At 54.9% G+C, this 19,805-nt stretch overlaps 1 protein-coding gene across 1 annotated transcript; it reads left to right on the top strand.

Annotated features, from left to right (window-relative positions):
- The first annotated feature begins 301 nt into the window (after positions 1–301).
- Positions 302–18,054, top strand: NCF4 (neutrophil cytosolic factor 4). The gene is made up of 10 exons (XM_061205360.1): positions 302–471; positions 5,902–5,986; positions 6,500–6,653; positions 8,895–8,965; positions 11,953–12,080; positions 13,183–13,240; positions 13,913–14,011; positions 16,025–16,155; positions 16,429–16,494; positions 17,668–18,054. Exons 1-10 carry the CDS (start codon positions 440–442, stop codon positions 17,861–17,863), a joined length of 1,020 nt encoding a protein of 339 aa, XP_061061343.1. The 5' UTR covers positions 302–439; the 3' UTR covers positions 17,864–18,054.
- The last annotated feature ends 1,751 nt before the right edge of the window (positions 18,055–19,805 follow it).

Raw genomic sequence — 19,805 nt, 5'->3', positions numbered from 1 at the left:
GTGAAGTGACTCCCCAAGGTTATAAGTCCCCATGGTGGCTGAGCCAGCACTGGGACCCGACCTCTGATGGAGAGGGGGTCTCTGATGCCCAACTGAGGCCTGGCCCCAAGAACTGACATCGAGGAAGTCCCCGGCACCCTCCATATCAGTGCAGTCCTGTATACCCAACATCAGCGGGTGCGCACTTCCCCACTTGTGGTACAGCTGGGAGGTGGGGAAGAGGAAGTGTGGGCCACGGGCCAGCCCCAGAGGGCCTGGGGGAGGAGCCTCTTCTAGAGTTGAGAGAAGCCAGGCTGGGGCCTCCCTAAAGGCGGCTCCTGAGGACTCCTGGGACCACAGCCGAGACTCAGGGTGGCTGGAGGGAAGTGAGGGGCAAACTCAGCCTGGGCCTGGCTGGGAGAGAACCTCCGCCACCCCCGCCCCTGGACCACTGACAGCCATGGCCGTGGCCCAGCAGCTGCGGGCTGAGAGGTGAGTGCAGGGGCGCTGCCCTCCCGGGGGCTCCTCACTCTTCCTGGCAGGCCTTGGGGGATGGAGGCCTGCCCTCCTGCAGCCCCTTATCAACGTCGAAAGTTGAGAGGCTGGAGTTGAGTCAGAACCCAAATACTCAGAAATGCAGACTCTGAGAACTGTTTTAAGGAAACTCCAAGTCATGGCTCACCTCCCTCAGGCACGGATGAAGACACTGAGGCTCAGAGACGGGGAGTGACTTTCCCAGGGTCACGCAGGAGTGGGTGGTAGAGTCTGGACGGGAACTCAGGTGTCCTGGGGCCCAGGCTGGGCCTTGCTGCTCCACACTGTTCAATAATGGCTTTTCATTTTCTGTTCAGACAGAGGCATAGAATCTGGCTCTTTTCCAGGGTTTGTCTCAAATATCACCTCCTCCGAGAAGCTTTCCTTGATAGCCCCCTCTGAACACTTGCCCTGTTTCCTTTTCCTGTGTAGTCCTTACATTACAGGCATAATAGTCTATACTCACTCGTTGGTTTTCTTTATCACTGGCACCCCAATTAGAAGCAAGTTCCATAGGGTATTTATCTCTTTTGATCACTGCTATATCCCCAGGATTTGAACAATGCCAGTACAGACTAAGTCCTCAGTAAATGCTGGTAAGTGAATGAATGAAGGAATAAAGGACTGAATGGACCACTGAGCTGGAAAATGTTCTTAGATCCTTCTGGTCCAATCCTGTCACTGTATGGATGAGAAAACTGAGCCCCAAGGAGAATAAAGTACTTACTCAGGGTCACATGGAATGAATGGCAAGGCTGGGGCTCAGAGCACAGCCTTGTCAGGCCTCGCCTCGTTTCTCAGGAAGCACTTTCTGAATGTTTCCTCAGTAGCCAGGCCTGTGCTCCGGGCTCTGGGGGGACCTGAGGACACAGGGTTTGGCTCCTGCCCTCCCGGATTGGAACAGCAGGTGACAACAACAAAGAGTGTGGTAACAGTGTGGAGGTGGCTCCGAGGGTCGCCGGAGATGGGTCAGGCTGGTCTGGGCAGCAGAAGTGAGCAGCAGAGGGCCTGTGGTGGTGTCTGTGGCTAGAAGTGGAACCCGGGATGGAATTCCCGAAGGTCGAGAAGGTCAGAAGGAAGGCTTGTGTATACGGCGGGAGGGGAAGCAGAAGCAAATGCTTGGAGGGTTGTTCAAGAATGGCCTTTGAGAGCCACAGAGGGTGGTGCTCGGGGCTGGGGTGAAGTTCTCCCGCCAGATCCCAGCCCCTCCAGCCCACGAGTCCTCACTGGAGACTGGGCCTGGCACGCAAACCCAAACCTTCGGAAAACAGCTGCTGTTTGAGGCTGGTGGCACTTCCTATTTCTCAGAGCATGTGGGTCAGAGAGAGGATGCCCAGAGCTGGCCAGCCGGACAGTGTGTCCCCTCCCTCCCACTCCCCGTCCCTTTGCAGATGTCCTTGGCCCTCCACGGAGGAAAAGCTCCCTGCTCCCCTCCTTCATGGGGCTGTAGAGCCAGGCCCTGGGGTCTCTCAGCCTCCCTGCACCTGGATGCCTGTTTGAAAGTGAGCCCCTGATGCTTGAGGCCGAAGCGGAGGATGTGATGGGAGGGCAGTAGACTTCTGGCAGCAGGACTTTCTAAGACCCAAGACGTCTAAAGATGGAAAGGACTGCCATGGGGGGAGGGAGTTTGCTTCCCACAGACATGTTTTGAGCACCTACTGTGTGCAGGCAGCACAAAACCTGAACTAGCTCCCGCCTCAGGGTCTTTCCACCCCTTACTCAGCCCTTCCCGTGCAGGCCCCCAAAATGGACTTCTCATGAACGATATGAATCTATGGGCCCTGAGTTGACTTCAGCTCAGAGGGGTCCCGGCTGAGGTGTCTAGGGGGAAGCTATTCTAGTGGGACTTGCAGCCGGGTTTGTTGCACCCCTGGTGTCGCCCTGATGCAGCAACTTCCAGGCTCAGCTCCCCGCACCAAACCCCCTGGCAGCCAGGCTATTTCCATGTGGCCCAAAGTGGACTTGCTGAAAGACAGACACAGGGAGTGGCCTTGTGTCTCCCTGAGCACCTACTATGTGCCGGGGCTGTTCTGGGCCCTGGGGATGCAGCAGTGAGCAGGGTCCCTGCTCTCGTGGGGATTCTCCAGCTGTGTTTGTTACAGATGTGACCTCTGAACCCTCCAGGGATGTAAATACTTCCATGGTCCCCATTTTGGAGTCGGGGAGAGGCCAGAGTGCAGAGAGGAGTCTCCCCAAGCCTGCTGACCTTGGTGACGGCAGAGCGGGAATTCAGGTCTTCATCTTTCACCTGTGTTCTCCCACCCCATGACACACAGGTCTCCCGACGTAACCCCTTCCTCGCCCCACCACCAAAGGGTGAGGCTCAAGGGCCCTTCGTGAGCAGGCCCTGCCTGTCTCGCTGGCTTCGTCCCTCATAACTTGCCTCCTCTTGCATGGCTGGGGTCTTTGCACTCGCTCTTTCCCTTGCCTGTCATCCTGGGGCCAGGTCCTCTTTACTTCTCCCCCTGACCTGGTGCCACTTCTTCTGGGAAGCCCTCCCTGACCACCCTCGATCTGAGAGCACCTTGCCCTCCTACATACACAGGACCCCTGCTTCTCTCTCTCTGATAAACGTCACCCTCATCTTAGAATTGTCTGCTTGCCAAGTTTTTTTGCCCACTACTACCAAATCGTTGAGGGAATATAATAATGGCCAGGCCCCTGCTGCAGCTCGAAACATCATGGGCTTTTCCTTCACAGTTTCTAGGACCACTGAAATTATGTAATTATTTGTCCAGCTCCTCCACTCAACTATGAGACCCAGGAAGGCAGAGGCCATGTCCTAATGTTCTTAGAACAGGGTCTGAGCTACAGTAGGTTCTAACAGTGTTATTATTATTATTTTGGATGGGGTGACTGAGGCTGGGAGGGGCTGGGGTTTATCTGAGTTCACACAGCAAGCTGCTGGGAGCTTTCAGACCAGGGCCAGTGCAGCAGTGTTTGGGACCAAAATTCTGGAGCCAAATCCCAGCTTCTTTACTTACTTGGGCAAGTTCGTTAACCTCTCTGTGCCCCAGTTTCCTTGTCTGGAAAAGGGTGACGCTGTCTTAGAAGGGCATCTGGTGCTCGGTGTGCTCAGGAAATCGTTAGCTGTAGTTACTATTACCCAACCCTCCTGATTCCCCGCAAAGGGTCATTTCTACCTCTCGGATTTCTTCCTGCCCCACCCCATCCTATTGCAGGTGAAATACCCAGGAAATGCACAGTGTCAGGGGAGAAAGTGGAGGAGGAAGCTTCTCCCATGGGTGTTACCACAGGATCGTGTGGGGAAAGTGAGTGGGGAGGTTGCCAGCCGCCACCAAATTGCTCTGGGAGTGCTGGGGGTTTCCTCTTCCCGCCCTCTGCCACCCTGAGTCACCTCCCCACCAGCCTCCAGAGTCCTAAGGTAGCCTGAGATCCCAAGCAGCCCAGCTCACGTGGGGACCAGCAAGGGCTGGGACTGGGTGTGTAGACTTTGAAACCAATATCGACTGAGGTCCCAGCCAGCTCTGAGGCTCGGACAGGGCAGCCCTGCCCCCAACTCCCACTCTGTTTCCCAATCGCCGCAACAGCAACAGGATTGCTGATTGCTTCTCATTTCCTCATCTGTCCACAAGCGGCTGGACTCAGCGACCCCTAGCTGTTCCTTCTCCATCTCCTTGGTGGTCCCTTTTCTCTTCCTCCATCTGTCCCTCTCAGCCCCCTCCTCTGCTCAGTGATTGCTCTTCCCTGGGGGTCTTAACCACCAGTCACAGGGCAGATGGTTTTTACCACTCCCACTCCAGTGGAGAAGCCCCCAGCCCCACCCCCACTGAGCTCCAGAGCCACACACCACCTTTTGCCAGACCTCGACCTGTGTGCCCAAGGGACCTCTCAGATTAGCATGCCCCAAACTGAGCCCATCAACCAGGCTCCCTCCCCCCACCCATCCTGGTCAGAATATGGGTGACATGTGGATGTCACTCCTGACACTGCCCTTTCTTTCACCTCCACATCCAAACGGTCTCCAAACCCTGCTGGTCGTAACTCTGGAATGACTCACAAAGTAGTAGTGTGTCTGTCGGATATGCATAAGGCTGCAGAGAACAGAGGAACTGATAGTGGCTGAAACAAACAGGGGTTTATGTTTTCACATAATGAGAAGTCCAGACGTAGACCACAGCTGGTTCTGCAGCTCAGTGACTTCAGTACCAGCGTTCCAGAGATTCCTGTGATCAGTCTCATGTTTTTGCCTCAGGGATGCAATGTGGCTGCTGCAGGTCCAAATGTCTCACCTGCTTTCCAGGCAGGCAGAAGGGGAAAGGGGAGGAGACCATGCTAGCCTTGTCCAATCCTCTGGATCTTGAAGCAAACACTCTCCTAGAGGCTCCTACAGGCTCTAGGTTTCCTCTTAGGTTTCATTGGCCAGAACTGCTCATATGGCTGCTCCTAGCTGCAAGGGGGTCTGGGAAACAGCAACGGGATTAGCATGCTTGGCTCAGACCAGTAGTGATCTATCACCTTGGGGCTAGGCATTGCCACCCTGAAAAAAATTGGAGCTTGATTAGCAGGAAGAAGCAGGGGACACAAAAATGGAACAGTGTCTGCCAAGGGTGGTGTCCCTTGTGTCTGTCCTCTCCTCTGTCCCCACTGTCTGGCTCAAGGCCACATCATCTCTCAGCTAGACCACTTCAGGGCGTCCCAGTGGTGCTCTGTCCCTTCAGTCTCTGCCCTCCTTTTCCTCTCCATGCAGCTACCCCAGTTGGCCTCCTAAAGCCAGGGTCCTATTGTGTTTTCACTCTCTTCTGAAGCTTTACATGGCTCCCTGTTACCTATAAAACTCCTTAGCTCAGCACTGGAGACCCTCCTCAACCTGGCCTCATCCGCCTATTCAGTCTCTGATCACACCAGACTCCAGCCACACTAGACCTGGAACCACTCCTCTGGCCTCAGACCCTTAGCACGTGCTGTTCCTTCTGCCCGGAAGGCCCTTCCCCCTCCCCGGTCCCACCTGGTGGACTCTTATTCAGCCTTCTAGACCTGGCTCCAATGTCACCCCCTCTGTGAGGATTTTCCCAACCTGGGTATAATGAGCCATTCTCTCTGGGAGGTGTGCGTTGACTTTGTTTACTCCTGTGATCCAGGGCCTAGAACAGGGTCTGATAGGCAGGGGTACTTGATTCCCTGTTCCCGGATGAATAACGCAGCCCCAAAGCGATTTGCTAGACTCTATTGTGGCTGTTGATATACGGCTCCGATTCCAAATGCCTTCACTGTCAAGGTCTGGTCTGTGTCGCTGCCTGGCACAGGAGGGGTGTTGAACGGGGGAATGCGGGTACACGGGTTCACTTTGTACAGGGCCTCACCCCCAGGGGCCACCCAACACAGCAGGGTGATAACCAGGATTTCTCCTCCTCCCGCCTCCCTCAGCGACTTCGACCAGCTTCCTGACGACATTGCCACCTCAGCCAACATCGCCGACATCGAGGAGAAGAAAGGCTTCACCAGCCACTTTGTAAGAGAGACCCCTGGACCTTCACCCCCTGACCTCTGAGCCTCCAGCGCTCTCCTCTCTTCACCTCTATCCCAGGGGATCCCAACAGGGCGATTCTGCCTCCAAGGGACGCTTGGCAGTAAATATCTTGAGACAGGTTTGATTATCACAGCTTGGGGCAGAGCGTCTACTGCCTGGAGTCCGGGGATGCTGCTTCACGCAGTGCGGTGCACCGGACAGTCCCCACGGCAAAGAATTACCTGGCCTCACATGTGATAACAAGGTCGAGAAATTCTGCTCTAACCCTAGGAACTGTGGACCTCTCCCCGGCTCTGGCCCTCGCCTGCGATGCCCCACCCCCTGGTCTTCAAAGCCCCACCCCCTGGTCTACAAAGGCCCACCCCCTGGCCTGCGATGCCCCACCCCCTGGTCTTCGAAGCCCCACCCCCTGGTCTACAAAGGCCCACCCCCTGGCCTACGAGGCCCCACCCCCTGGCTTGCGAGGCCCCACTCCCTGGCCTCTTTCCGCCTTAGGTTTTTGTCATCGAGGTGAAGACGAAAGGGGGGTCTAAGTACCTCATCTACCGCCGCTACCGCCAGTTCTACGCCTTGCAGAGCAAGCTGGAGGAGCGCTTCGGGCCGGAGAGCAAGGCCAGCCCCTACACCTGCATCCTCCCCACGCTCCCAGGTAGGCCACCAACGGGCTGCCCCAGGATGGAGCAGCGCCCGCCAGCCTCTCCTCCCAGCTCTGTGGGCGCTGTTCGGTGCTTCTATTTTAGCACAAACCGTTCTATTTTAGTGAAAACCGTTCATTTAGTCCACGGCCCCCGTCCTGCCAGACACGGGCTGCCACCTCTAGCTCTCCGGACTTTTAGCCCTTGACCTCCTGCTCTCCGATGACCGTTACGGCCGCCCTGCTTCAGCTATCCACCACCAGCTTCGGAGCGCATCAGCCCGGGCCTCTCCTCTTCGAGAGAGGAATCCCCGTGTCTCCCACGTGAAACAGACACTCATCTTCCAGCCCTCCCTCTGTCCCCTGCGGGGGAACTGCCCTCTAACTCCCCAGTTCCCCGTGGCTCCTCCTCCTTCCCTGCTCTGCTGGGACGCTGTGGGTGTGCACCTCTGCTTTCGGACAGTCCCCTCACCCCTTGTCTCCTGACCTTCCTCCCCTGCTCAGTCCTCACCTTGGACAGGCCCAAACCTCTGGCTTCTCAAGGCCAGCCTGCATGAGCCCAGCAGGAGAAAACCCCATCAGAGTGGGGTTTCGGGTACACGGAGTGGTCTTGGCTGTGCCCTGCACACCCTGCAGGCTGCATCCAAGCACCGTTCCCCTAAACAGCAAAGATACTACTTCCTGACCTTCCCTTCCTCAAGCTCCAAACCCTGCCTCCAGCTTGCTTTCCTCTCTGCCTCAGCCAGTGCCCGAGGTTCCCTGCATCCAGTGTCCAGCATCCAGCCCCAGGGAGGAAACTGTCTCCCAGGGGTTCGCCCACTCCCTGGCCCCGCCCCACCCCCTCCCCATCTCTGAGCAGCAGGGAGGAGGGGTCCCTCTTGCTCTCAGCTGACCTCTCCTCCCTGACACCTTGTCCCATGCGTTCCCTGTAGACTCACCTTCTCCTTTATCTTCTGAGTCTCTGCCAAGCTTCACCACGGGAGGGCTCGGTTCTCTTCCATCTTTAAAGAAACACGTGCCCTAAGTGGGCATTCTGGCCACAAGCCTCCCTGAGCCCCGAGGGCCCTCAAAGATCTCTCCTTCCTTCGGTGATAAGTCTTCACTTGCTGTCTCACCTTCTCATCTTCCATCCTCTGCTCGACCCAACAGCCTGGTTTCAGCTCTTTCTGCTGCACTGAATTCCCCTCGGGACAGTGGCCTGTGACCCATTAACTCTGATCCGTGGGTACAGCTCAGGCCTCATCTTCCTTGTCCCTCTTTTTCTCCAGGAAGCTCTTTCCAAACTTCTGTGCTGCCAGCATCTCCCAATTCCCTTCCTACCTCACTGCTGTTCCTCCCTCCTTAGAGAATCTGCCTCCTCTGGTGCTCCTTGGAAGGCGGGCATCCTCTGTACCGTCATCCTCAGTTTTGTCTTCTCACTCCCCCCTAGGCAATCTGACCCGCGCCTGTGATTTTAACTGCCCTTTTCTTGCTACTAATTCCCCAATGTCTCTACCCCAGACCTCAGACGCTACCGTCCTTACACCGCCAGACACCAGCCAGTGTGTCTCACAGGCAGTGGGCAGCAGGAAGCAGACCCGTCTCACATTCACTTTCTGGGGGGCTCTCTGGGTGGGCAGTTCTCCCAGGACCCCCACCTGAGGCTCCTGGAGAGGACATTTGTCTTTGGTCAGCCGTCATCGCTTTCCCTTTCCCCACAAACACTCTGCCTTGCTTGTGAGGCATGATTCCCCCATCCACTGCACAAATATTTATTGATTCGAGCATTATTCTACACCATGGTTCTTAACCTTGGTGACATATTGGAAGTACCTTGAGATTTAAAGAATCCTGTTGCCCGAGTCCCACTCCCAGAGATTCTGATTTAATTGTTCTGAGGTGAGTCCTATGCAATGAGATGTTAAATGCTTCTCAGGTGACACAAATGTGCAGCCAGGGTGATGAGAATACAGCTGTGAACATTGCAAAGATCCTGTTCTCTCAGAGCAAAGAATTGTGTGTGTGTGTGTGTGTGTGTGTGTGTGTGTGTGTGTAGGAACAGGCAATACATAAACAATTAAAACAAGAAAAATATCAGCTGGTGATAGTACAACTCAGAGAATGCACGTTGGATGGTGGCCACCGCAGCGCCGTGGGAAGAGGAGGGGGAAAAGCGCTGAGCCAGTGTGGAGGGTTCCTGGCCCGGGTGGGCAGCTCCGGGCCCAGAGACCACACTCTTGGGTCAGATTCCCAGGACAGCTCTTTGTGTTTCCTCAGCCAAAGTCTACATGGGTGTGAAACAGGAGATCGCCGAGATGCGGATACCTGCCCTCAACGCCTATATGAAGGTAACAGAGGGGCCAGGCCAGGTGGCCCCTGGGAGGGCCCAGGATGCTGAGGACTGGGCGGGGCCCAGGTACCATCCCTGGGCATGGCTTTGGGAACTAGGGCTGGCTCTCCTGCTCTGATGGTCCCCATCTTCAATCCTTAAAGGCCAAGCCTAGGGAGAGAAACAGGATGTGTTCTCAGGGTTCCGGGGGATGGGACAAGAGCAATGGAGAAAGTTCAGAGAGCCACACTTTGAACTGACAAATCTAATGGCTGTGCCGGGTGTCCTGGTACAGAGGAGAATAGGATCCAGTGCCTGCCCCAGGGTCCCCGCTGTCCAGGGGGAATACAGACAGGTGGGTCATGAAACCATAAAGGGATACGGTCTGTATAACAAGGGCACGGCGGACCAAGGCCCCGGCTTTCTCACGTAGCACCTTTGTATGAACAGGCCACAGGCTGGATTTTAGTTGCATCCAGGGGCCTTGGATGGATGCCCTTGTGTATTCCCCAACCTGTGAACTGTCTACCTCCTTAGAAGACGGGAACACAGAGGAAGGAACATCTTAAAGGCAGAGAGCCAGGCTGGTCAGGAAAGGCCTTCCACCAATTAGAGCTGGGCAAGAGAGGGATAGTTTTCCTCATGAGGTAGTGAGCACCCTGTCACTAGAGGCATGCAAACCTTGGCTTGATGGCAACCTTAGGAAACTGGGGAGAGAAGCCTCTTCATAGCCCAGAGGCATCCTCACAGACAGTGAGGCCTCCCTGTTCTACTCTTATGGGAAAAGAGCACCGAGCTAAGTGCTCTGGTCTTTGCTCTGACATTGAGTGGGTGATTTAGGGCTATTTGCTCATTCTGTCTAGGACTTGGTTTTCTTACCTATGAAATGGAGCCGTGCCCCCAGCTCTCCAGTCTCACAGGAGGGGAGTGATGTTGGGATCTATTGAGAAAAGGACAGGAAGGTGCTTTGTAAACTGTGAACCTGCTTCCAGAATGTGAGAGAGCATGACTCCTAGTGGAATGAGGGGGCAGGAGGAGTATAAAGGGGGTGGGGGAGGGAGGAGGTGGCCGGCCTGCCCTCCCCAGTGGCTGCAGGAATCCTGGGCTCTGGGCAGAGGAGAGGTAGGGTGGGAAAGCCCGTGGGCTCCAGTACTGGAGGCATCTCCCCTCCAGGCGGCGCTGTGACAGCTGCTCCTTCTGGGCAGCTGGCGGCTCCACTCTACTCCAGCCGGGCTGGAAGGAGGGAGGAGGGGCTGTGGAGCTGGAGCTCTTCCATCCACGCCTGGTCTTGGCAACCAGCAGCCTGAAGGATCTCATCTCTGCCTGTCTGTGTCTGAGTGGGTTCCTCGAAGCTCAGAGGTCAATCAGTGCTATGGTAACCTCACCCTGGGCTTGAAACATTCAGAAATGGGGAGCTCACTACCACTCTCCCCTGACCCAGGCTGCTCTTCCATTGTTGGACAGCTGTTAGAAAAGCCCGACTCCCTGTGACTTCTACCCACTGGTCTCACCTCTGTCCTCATGAAGAATAGGGCTCACGTGGTAATGACAATTGCCTAGAACTATGTGGAGTGCTCTGACTGGCAACAAGGAGGCTCTTGATATACATTTATTGGATAAATAAATAGGCTTATTTAATTCCCTCAATAACCTGTGAGTTCAATACTCTTATCCTTATTTTAAAGTGAGGAAATGGAGGCACAGAGAGGTAGAGTCACTCACTCAGTGTCACAGAGCAGTTAGGTAGGTAGGATGGGATTTGAACCCACATCTCTGTGACTCCAGGGTTGTGCTCTTACCCACTGTGCTGTATTGTAATAAAAGTAACAGCAACAATGCTAATATCCAACTTGGATAGGGCCCTTGCTAGATGCCCGATGCTGCTCTAAGTGTTCTGCGCGTATTCACTTATTTAATCTTTACACAATTCCACGGGGGATATAATATCACCTCCATTGTATTAATGAACATACAGAGGCACCCTTGCTCCAGGTCACCCAGATGAGCGGGATTCTATCCCGGGCATCGCCTGGCTCTCTCTCTCTGTGCCCTTGAACCCATCTCTGGGCTGGCCCCCTGCCCTCCCTATAGGACAACCGTGTCTTTTCCAGGCTCTGCGTTCCCAGTTCCTCTGGAGTGGAGTTCCCAGCCCCTCCCCATCCCGCTGCCCCCACGGAATTCTCTGAGGGGGTCTGGGTGCCTCTGGAGCTGTAGCACTCAAAGCCAATCACAGTGCTCCTGGGGACCCGTGCAGTGGGCAGCTTGGGGGGATGACCCTGGCAGGTCCTGGGCGCTCTGCATCCTCACAGCCTGAGGGTCGTTGCATTGTGGTGGGTGTAACCAGCATCTGATTGAGAGTCCCGGCCCCACCACTTCCTAGCTCTGCCCACCGGCCCGGGCACTTTCTCACTCTGAGCCTCAGTTTCCCCAACTGTGATATCAGATAAAGTATCAGGAAGCATTTTTTTAGGCTGTAATTCCACTAACTGTTGTTAATTTGGGTTATCTGGGGAATACTTCCCCCACCATTGTCTCGTTTTGATCTAAAGGATGAGCCTTGGTGGCAGATGGCTCTGGGTGTCACTCGCTAGGCTGCGTGGCCCTGGGCAGGTCCCTTCACCTTTCTGACCCTCGCTCCCAGGTTACTGTTAGGTGGAGCGAGGTCACACCGTGGGGCACTCAGTGCAGGGCCAGGACAGTCACCACCACATCACGTGACCTGTCGTCACCATTACCGTCGTGTCTGAAGGCCTTTGGGTCTTTTCCAAATGAACTGTTCTCGAGCAAGTTGGCCCCCTCCTGACCTTGAACCCGGGGGCAAATCTTGTGACGTGCTACCCTCAGCCTATTGAGATTTTAACATACGTCTTACTTGTTATCAGGCAGAGAACACGTTAGTGGAGAGAGGCGGGCGCAGCATGGGGGGCGGGGATGGAGCAGCTCGGCTGGGATGTCGAGAGCTTTCTGCTGACCACCCCGCCTGTCCTGCACCCTCCCCAAACGCAGCACCTCCTCAGCCTGCCCATCTGGGTGCTGATGGATGAGGACGTCCGGATCTTCTTCTACCAGTCGTCCTATGACGCGGAGCAGGTGCCCCAGGCGCTCCGCCGGCTCCGCCCGCGCACCCGGAAAGTGTAAGTGACCGGTCCCTGCGCCCCCATCAGCTAGAGCCCTGGGCCGCTTGCTCCTAATCAGGCGCTCTGTCCCAGAGGCCTCTGCTGCAAAGGCCCTTATTTTCCCTGAAAGAAGCAAGGAGTAGAGACCAGGTCTATATCTAAGCACTCCAGGGTGGTTTGGCTTGTTAGGTGAGCTTGGAAAATCAAGCGTAGGGCCTAGAGGACAGAAAGTGTGTTTGACAGTAAGGGCTGGAGGACAGGGGCTGGTGGGCCATTGACGGGGGAGAGCTTGGCGCCTCAGCAAACACTGGGGATGGTCCGAGGGCTTTGGGTGCCTGGGGAGAGTAGGGAGTGGGGAAGGGAGGAGGAATCGTTCTGTCTGCAAACACTCCTCCCAGGATCTCCTGGGATGCCTTGTCCCTGGTTAGTTTTAGTTCCATGGGGCCGGCTGTGGCGCCTGGTGTATCACACTGGCCCCCAGGGGGCGCTGCTGCTCACTCCCTTATTCCAAAGGGCCCGCAGCTCCCTCCAGCCCCTCCTAAGCTGGAAAAAGTCTTCAAAAATCCAAGCCACCGAAATAGGGTTGGGCTTCCAAACGAGAGGCTGCTGCTGCTGCTTTGGCTGCTGCTGCTAAGAATTCCAGGACAGGGCTCCTGAGCCCCGCTCTTCCACACAACTCCTCCCTCCTCCCTCTGGCCAGTATCTCTGAGTGTCCTCTCTGTGTGGTGCCTGGCCATCTCCCCTGTGCACCCAGGCAGGTGTGCTCTGAATTCCAGCTGTGCCCCACAGCAACCCTGTGTCCTGGAGTGGAGCTCAGCACTTCTTGAAGACCATTTCCTCAGCTGAAAAATTAGAGGTTGAGTGTGGGAGTAATGTGAAAGGGTTGGCAAGCTATGGCACTAAGCAAATGTATACCTGAGCCTATGCCTCCTGGTCCACAGAGGGGGATGCAATCCCTCCTCCAGGGCAGTGAAAGCTGTGGGGAGTGTGCTGGTCCAGAGGAGCAATTGTAGCTGTGTCTTTAACACCCTCTCCCTCCCCTGCCTTTCCTGCCTCTGCTGAGGGTCTCCTCTGGGCACAGAAGCAGGAGAGGTGACAAGCCCCTCTTCTCTCTCCACAGAAAGAGCGCCTCCCCACAAGGCGCCGGCTTTGACCGTATGGCAGCTCCACGAGCAGAGGTACCTCACCACTGGGCAGCAGCCTCGCTTCACCCTTCAGCCACTGAGCCCGTCCTGCTGGCGCCCGCTGTGTGCCCAGGATGGGGCTGGGTATTGGGGGGGTGGAAGGACCCACAGCCGCGGCCTTGGACACCTGAGGACTCCCAGCCAGCTGAGGGGAGGGCATGTGAGGAGCACACAGAGGCAAAGGGGAATCCATCCATCCATCATTCATTCAGCAAGCTCTTCTGGGTCAGCCCTGCCTTGGGGACTGAAGCTTCAGAGGTGACTCAGACCAGGCCCTGTCCTCAAGGGGCTCACAGCTCCCCAGGGATGCACCCTTAGAAATGGGCATTTCAAAACCAGTGTGGTCAATGCCCTGGGGGTTATGGGGGCACTGGAGTCCCCAGTGAGGCCTGGGGGATGGGGAGTTGCCCAGTCCACGGAGTTTGGCCCCTTCCCTCTCATGCTTATCCTGGCAGGCCTGGAAGGAGCACCATTCTGGAGTCAGGGAGACATGGGTTCTAAACCCGGCTCCTCCGCTAACAAATAGAGTGGCCTCAGACAAGTCACTTATCCTCCCTGAGCCTCAGTTTCCTCATCTGTTAAATGGGACACTGAAGTATGTAAAGCACTTTAGTAGGAACTCAGTGAATGTTTCCTCCCTCCCTCCTTACTCCACCTTCTCCCCAGGCCCTGTTTGACTTCACTGGGAACAGCAAACTGGAGCTGAATTTCAAAGTTGGAGATGTGATCTTCCTTCTCAGTCGGATCAATAAAGACTGGCTGGAGGTAAGGTTGGAAGTGAGGATGGAGGTGAGGATGGAGGTGAGGATGGAGGTGAGGTTGGAGGTGAGGATGGAGGTGAGGTTGGAGGTGAGGCTGGAGGTGAGGTGGAAGTTAAGTTGGAGGTGAGGTCACTTCAAGTCTGTGAGGGGATCAGAGAACACGGAGGGATCTGCGAAGGCCCTAGGGAAGAGATGCTGTCCAAAGATAGTCCTGGCGATCTGGGCAGGTGGATCGGGGAAGCCTGAGGAAATACAGTTGTGTGTGGCTGCAGCAGCAGATTCTGAGCCTACACTTGCCTTTGGTACTGACCCCAACCAACGGTCACTTTAAGCAAGTCAGTTAACCTTCTGAGTTGAATTTCTTGGTCTATAACAGGGTATCTCAGCCTGTTCACTATTGGCATTTGGGGCCAGGCAGTCCTCTGTTGGGGGGGTTGACCTGTGCACTGTGGGGTGTTTAGCGGCGTCCTTGGCCTCCATCCACTAGGTGCCAGTAGCACCCCTCCAGCTGCAACAATCAAATGTGTCCCCAGACCTCTGGTCCTGGGGGGCAGAATCACGCCCAGTTGAGATGCACTGTCCGTAATCTGGGGTAACGTTACTCACCACGCAGGGAGTGAGTGAAGGTGACGAGGGAGGCTTGAGCTCCAGAGTCTGGCGTGACATCCTAGCTCTGTTTTTAACTAGCTTTGCAACTTCGGGAAACTTACTCAACCCCGTGGTTTCCTTTCACATAAATGGAGATAACTAACAGTGGCCGTTTCTTCACAGGTTTCCGGGAAGGGTTGAAGGAGGCGCAGCTGTTCAGGGCTTGGCCCATAGGGAGCCTGGGTGTGTGGCATCTTGGCCATGCTTTGTCCCTGCACGCGGCAAGCGTGATCCATACAAGGGTTCATAGCACGATTGGAGATGGGGGGTGGGGGTCACCGGGTGGGAGGCCCTGGCCTGGTGCCAGCCTTTTGGATTAAGTCCTATAGTTATGAAAGACTCTCTTTTCTCGGGGCTCCTGGGGGGTGGGGTGTGAAGGAGGTCATGGCACAGGAGGCAGGGCCAGCCCCCGGGGGTCCTGGAACCATTGAGGGAAGGGGAGGGTCCCTGGCATCCAGGGGCTGGAGAGGAGTGTAGACCAACCGTTGGTCTCGCAACTTGGCGGTTTTGATTTTACGCCAGTCCCGGAGCTCTGTCTCAGGCAGTCTACAAGCTGTTACAACTGAGGGGTATTGCTGGGTCATTCTCCAGAAACAGGAAATGTTTGTTGACTTCTTGTTTTCTAGAAAGTTCTATGAGTCGGTATGCTGGCCGACTTCTGGCCTCAGATGGAAGGGAGGGTTAGGGGAAGAGCGAGGGTAGTACTTCAGCCTCGGTTTATACGTCTGTAAAAGGGGACGGAAACAATATGTCTTCCATAGTGTTGCGAAGATTAAGAGAACAGGTGACAAAGCACAGGCAGTGGCTGGGTCTTGGATGGAGTTTAGAAGAGAGGCCTGGCTGGAGGGAGATTTCTGGCTGTCTGGTCTAGAGCAGGTGGAATCCGTGGACAAATGAGTGAATGGGCCCCACCCCTCCCTCCTCCCTCCCCCCCCAATTTTCTTCCTGAACGCCTACCACCACCTGAGTCCCCGTGAGGTTCACCTGTTTACCTGTGCATTGTCTGTCGCCCTCCATCACAGTGGAAGCTCCAGGAGGGAGGGCAGGGATTTTCATCTCTTCTGAGTGCCCAGAGCCTGTTCCGTAGCTGGCACTCGAGAAGCCTTTGAATGAATGACTGAGTGAATAAATGAATGAGGTGAAAGCAGCTTTCCAGATGAATTCAGGTCTTAACTTGTTCTAAAATGGACGCCTTGGGGTGAACAGCTTGGTGACCTTACCCACTTTTTCTCCTCCCTCTGCCTAAGGGGACCCAGAGCTCGTCCGCCTGTCCTGTCATTATAAAGGGGCGGGTCCCCGGGGCATGGCCCCGCTACCTCTGCTGGTACTGGACAGGGCAGTGCCTTCTCCCCCCTTCCCCCCCCCTCAGGGCACTTTCCGGGGAACCACAGGCATCTTCCCGGTGTCCTTTGTGAAGATCCTCAAGGACTTCCCGGAGGAGGATGACCCCACCAACTGGCTACGCTGCTACTACTATGAGGACACCATCAGCACCATCAAGTTAGTGGCCTGCTGGGAGGGAGGGGCCTGTCCAGCCTCCCTGCCCCTCCCCCCCCCCACATCCATATCACACTCTGGGCTCTAAGACCCAAACCAGATCGCATGTCCCCCCCCAAACACACACACTTAAAAGCCCGCAGGGGCTCCCAGCGCCCTCCAGATAAGCCAAAAGTCTGTCACAGGATGTCAAGGTCCGGCGTGACCTGGCCAGCCTCATCCCCCTGTCCCCCTTCCAGCCTGCTGCCTCCCCACCCCTGCCCCTTGTCCCCTTAGGGACATTGCAGTGGAGGAAGACCTCAAGAGCACCCCACTCTTCAAGGACTTGCTGGAGCTCATGAGGTGAGGGGCTGGGGTGGGAGGCGCTGGGGGCGTCAGACACCCTGGAGGAGAGAACAGACGGGGAAACAGTGCATTCAGGGGCTGGGCGTTTTGCCTCTATTTCGCCTTCTTGTTTTATCCACAGCCCAGCCCTGAGGGGTGGGTATCGCCTGTCCACATTAGAGATGAGTGGGGGGCTGCAGAGAGGTAAAGGGGCTTACAGTTTGTGGGCCTGGATTTGCTAAAGCCTCTCTAGGTTCAAAACCTTGGACTTGGACCCTCCACCCTCAGGGAACCACCACCACCCAAGATCCAGTTGAGTTATGAACAGTCATTTTACAGAATGGAAATAGCATTGTTATATTCCTGACGGTAAAAGCAATATCTATTCATTATTTTTTTTAAAAGAATGTCAGAAATCACAGAAAACATAAAGAGGTGAAATCCCCTCATATTTTACTCCTCTCATTATCTGATATGCATTCAGATGTCTTCAGCGCACACCCCACCTGCACCCCACTCCCCCTTAAATATTATTTAATTGGCTACACAGCATCATTCTGTGGATGCACCATAACTAACGTAGCCATCCCCTTTTGTTGGCCATTTAAGTTATCTTCCACTTTTTTACTACCGTGAATAGTGTTGGGATTCACATATTTGGTGACTTGCCTGATTATTTCCTTAGGATGATTTTCTAGAAGTGAGATTTGGAGATCAAGGTGTTTGCAAGTCTGATAGGGCTTCTGACCCATTTTGTCAGATTACCTATGGAAAATTGGATGGCTTTTCGCCCATCTACCTGCACCCCAGGTCAGACGGTTCCAATCCTTAAAAGGTTCATAGCCACACACAGGGGCTGTCGCAGGGGCTTTTTTCTGCTCTACTCTGCGCCCGGCAAAACCCACTCCTCTTCCCTACGACAGTTCTTAAGTCTTCAGCACATTTATGCACAAGACATTTCAAGCTGCACCACTAATTTGTTGTGAAAGTCCCGTCTCCCCTGGAGGTCTCAGTTTCCCCATCTGTATAGTAGGAGGTTGGACCACTCGGATGATAGGGCTGGTGTCCAGCTCTGACCTCTTCTGATTTTTTAGATCCTGGCCCTAAAACTCCCTCTGTCCCCTCTCCCTGCCCCCACGCTTAGGCCTAAGGCCACTGGACCTTTCCTGAACCCTGATCTCTCCCACCCAGGCGGGAGTTCCGGAGGGAGGACATCGCCCTCAATTATCAGGATGCCGAGGGCGATCTGGTTCGGCTGCTATCAGACGAGGATGTGAGGCTCATGGTGAAGTGGGCCCAAGGTCTCCCCTCCCAGAAGCACCTCTTCCCCTGGAAGCTGCATATCACCCAGGAGGACAACTACAAGGTCTACAACACGGTCCCCTGAGCCAGCGGCATCCCTGGGGCAGTGAGGGGGCACCTAGCAAAGAGCCCTCGGAGAGGATTAGGACCAAGAAAGGCTGGGAGCACGGGACAGACTTCCTGGTTCTGAATCAGATGGACCTACTGGTCTTGGCTTGTACCATCTCTACATTTGGTCTCTGAATTAAATGAACCATTTCATCTCAAAGTGCTGGACTGAGGAAGATAGTGTCTTTTGAGGAAAGAGAGGAGAGGGAGGAAAATACCCTTTCATGAGCATCACTGAAGGGTCATGTATATACAGAAGGGGGCCCTGGCTTTGGGCCGCTGATCCAGCTGCCCCGTTCCCTCGCCCTGTGCCCAGGTGTGGAGAAACCCAGCAACACTCGTGTCCCTTCTGGTCACTCCCTTTTACGCCCTTTCCCAGGAGTGGCCGCCTGCCTCACGGAAGTCATACTCCCCCGGGAGCCCTCTGGGTCAGGCCGACACCAAGCCCTCTGCATGACCAGGGCCGAGGGCTTCCTCTGCCCTCTTATCCCTGCTGCTCTGCAGAGGGGGCAGAGACCTGGGTCGTGGTGTTGGTGGTCTCCATTGTAAGTAGGGGGTGAGCGGAGGGAAGACCCTGGCCCCACTAGGGAGGAAGAGGAAGCAGAATGACGGGCTCTTCCTCTGTGAGCTGGATAAGCTTTTTCTCTCCTAAGCAGCTAAAATGGCAAGAGCTATCACCTCCGGAATGGCTGCAGGAGGAGCTTGGTGGACGCCCCTCCCCAGTGAAACAACCACTTAACTGATGAAAAATACTAAAAACCAACCATTGAAAGTTTCTGGAAATTGTTCTGAGGGCATACAGCAAATGGAGAAGCATTTATTCTAGAAAAGCCTACTAAGTCTCAGTAAGAACAATGAGTCTGTGGCATCTGAGCCTCAGTGTGCTCCCCTCCCTTCCCCACCCCCTGCTCCATGGGATGGAAACTCGGCTCCAGATGCACGATTCTGAGTGGATGCAGCCAAGAAGATGGGGGACCCCTCTCCCCTCAGCTCCCCGTCTTTTGCCATTTCAGCCCCAGAAAGGCAGGCTGCCAGTGCCTCTCATCCCCACAGCCCTGTGCTGTGGAAGCGCTATTCCAGGCCATCACGGCCCCCTACATCTGTGTGCTGGGGCCGCCATAACAAAGTACCACAGGGACTTCCCTGGTGGTCCAGTGGTTAAGACTCCACGCTTCCACTGCAGGGGGCACAGGTTCGATCCCTGGTCGGGGAACTAAGATCCCACATGCCGCCCAGCGAGGCCAAAAATAAAATAAATAAATACACAAATAACAACAAACGGATGGCTTTCACAACAGAAATTTATTGTCTCACAGTTCTAGAGGCTAGAAGACTGAAATCAAGGTGTCTGCAGGGCCATGCTTCCAATGAAGCCTGTTGGGAAATCCTTCTTTGCCTCTTCTTAGCTGCTGGTAGTTTTCTGGCGTTCTTTGCCATCCCTTAGCGTGTAGACACCTCACTCTAATCCTCCATCTTCATGTGTGTCTTCGCATTTTTCTTCCCTCTGTGAGTGACTGTCTCTGTGTCCAAATTTCCCCTTTTTATAAGGACAACAGTCATATTGGATTACAGCCTACCCTGATCATTTTATTTTGACTTAATAACCTCTGTCCAGACCCTATCTCCATGTAAGGTCACATTCTGAGTCACTGGGGGTTCATATCTTTTGGGGGAATACAATTCAATCGTAAGAATGCACTAGAAAACATCTGTTTAAGAATCATTAAACAGACCATGCAAAGGATGTACTGCAAATTCAATTGTTTGACTTCTAACATGTTGCCTGACCAGACTCGCTGAGGGACCCTGCTGCTGCAAAGCATCGAGACCCTAGATAGCACACACTCTTCAAAGAATCATGAGCCCGATAAGAAGTAGCGGGGTTCTCCAATGACCCTCCCACCCCACCACCCACCCCC

Source organism: Eubalaena glacialis, chromosome 11 (genome assembly GCF_028564815.1).
Source record: "Eubalaena glacialis isolate mEubGla1 chromosome 11, mEubGla1.1.hap2.+ XY, whole genome shotgun sequence".
In the NCBI taxonomy this organism is placed as follows: domain Eukaryota; kingdom Metazoa; phylum Chordata; class Mammalia; order Artiodactyla; family Balaenidae; genus Eubalaena; species Eubalaena glacialis.
The sequence above is the reverse complement of the archived record's forward strand: the minus strand, read 5'-3'. Positions and strand labels throughout refer to the sequence as shown.

What these genes read in the sequence shown, in the direction of transcription:
- NCF4 (XM_061205360.1), top strand. Translation starts at nt 440, where the DNA reads ATGGCCGTGGCCCAGCAGCTGCGGGCTGAGAG. An exon ending in CAGCAGCTGCGGGCTGAGAG is followed by an intron (nt 472 to 5,901) that starts GTGAGTGCAGGG and finishes CGCCTCCCTCAG; the next exon opens with CGACTTCGACCAGCTTCCTG. An exon ending in TGGCAGCTCCACGAGCAGAG is followed by an intron (nt 13,241 to 13,912) that starts GTACCTCACCAC and finishes CCTTCTCCCCAG; the next exon opens with GCCCTGTTTGACTTCACTGG.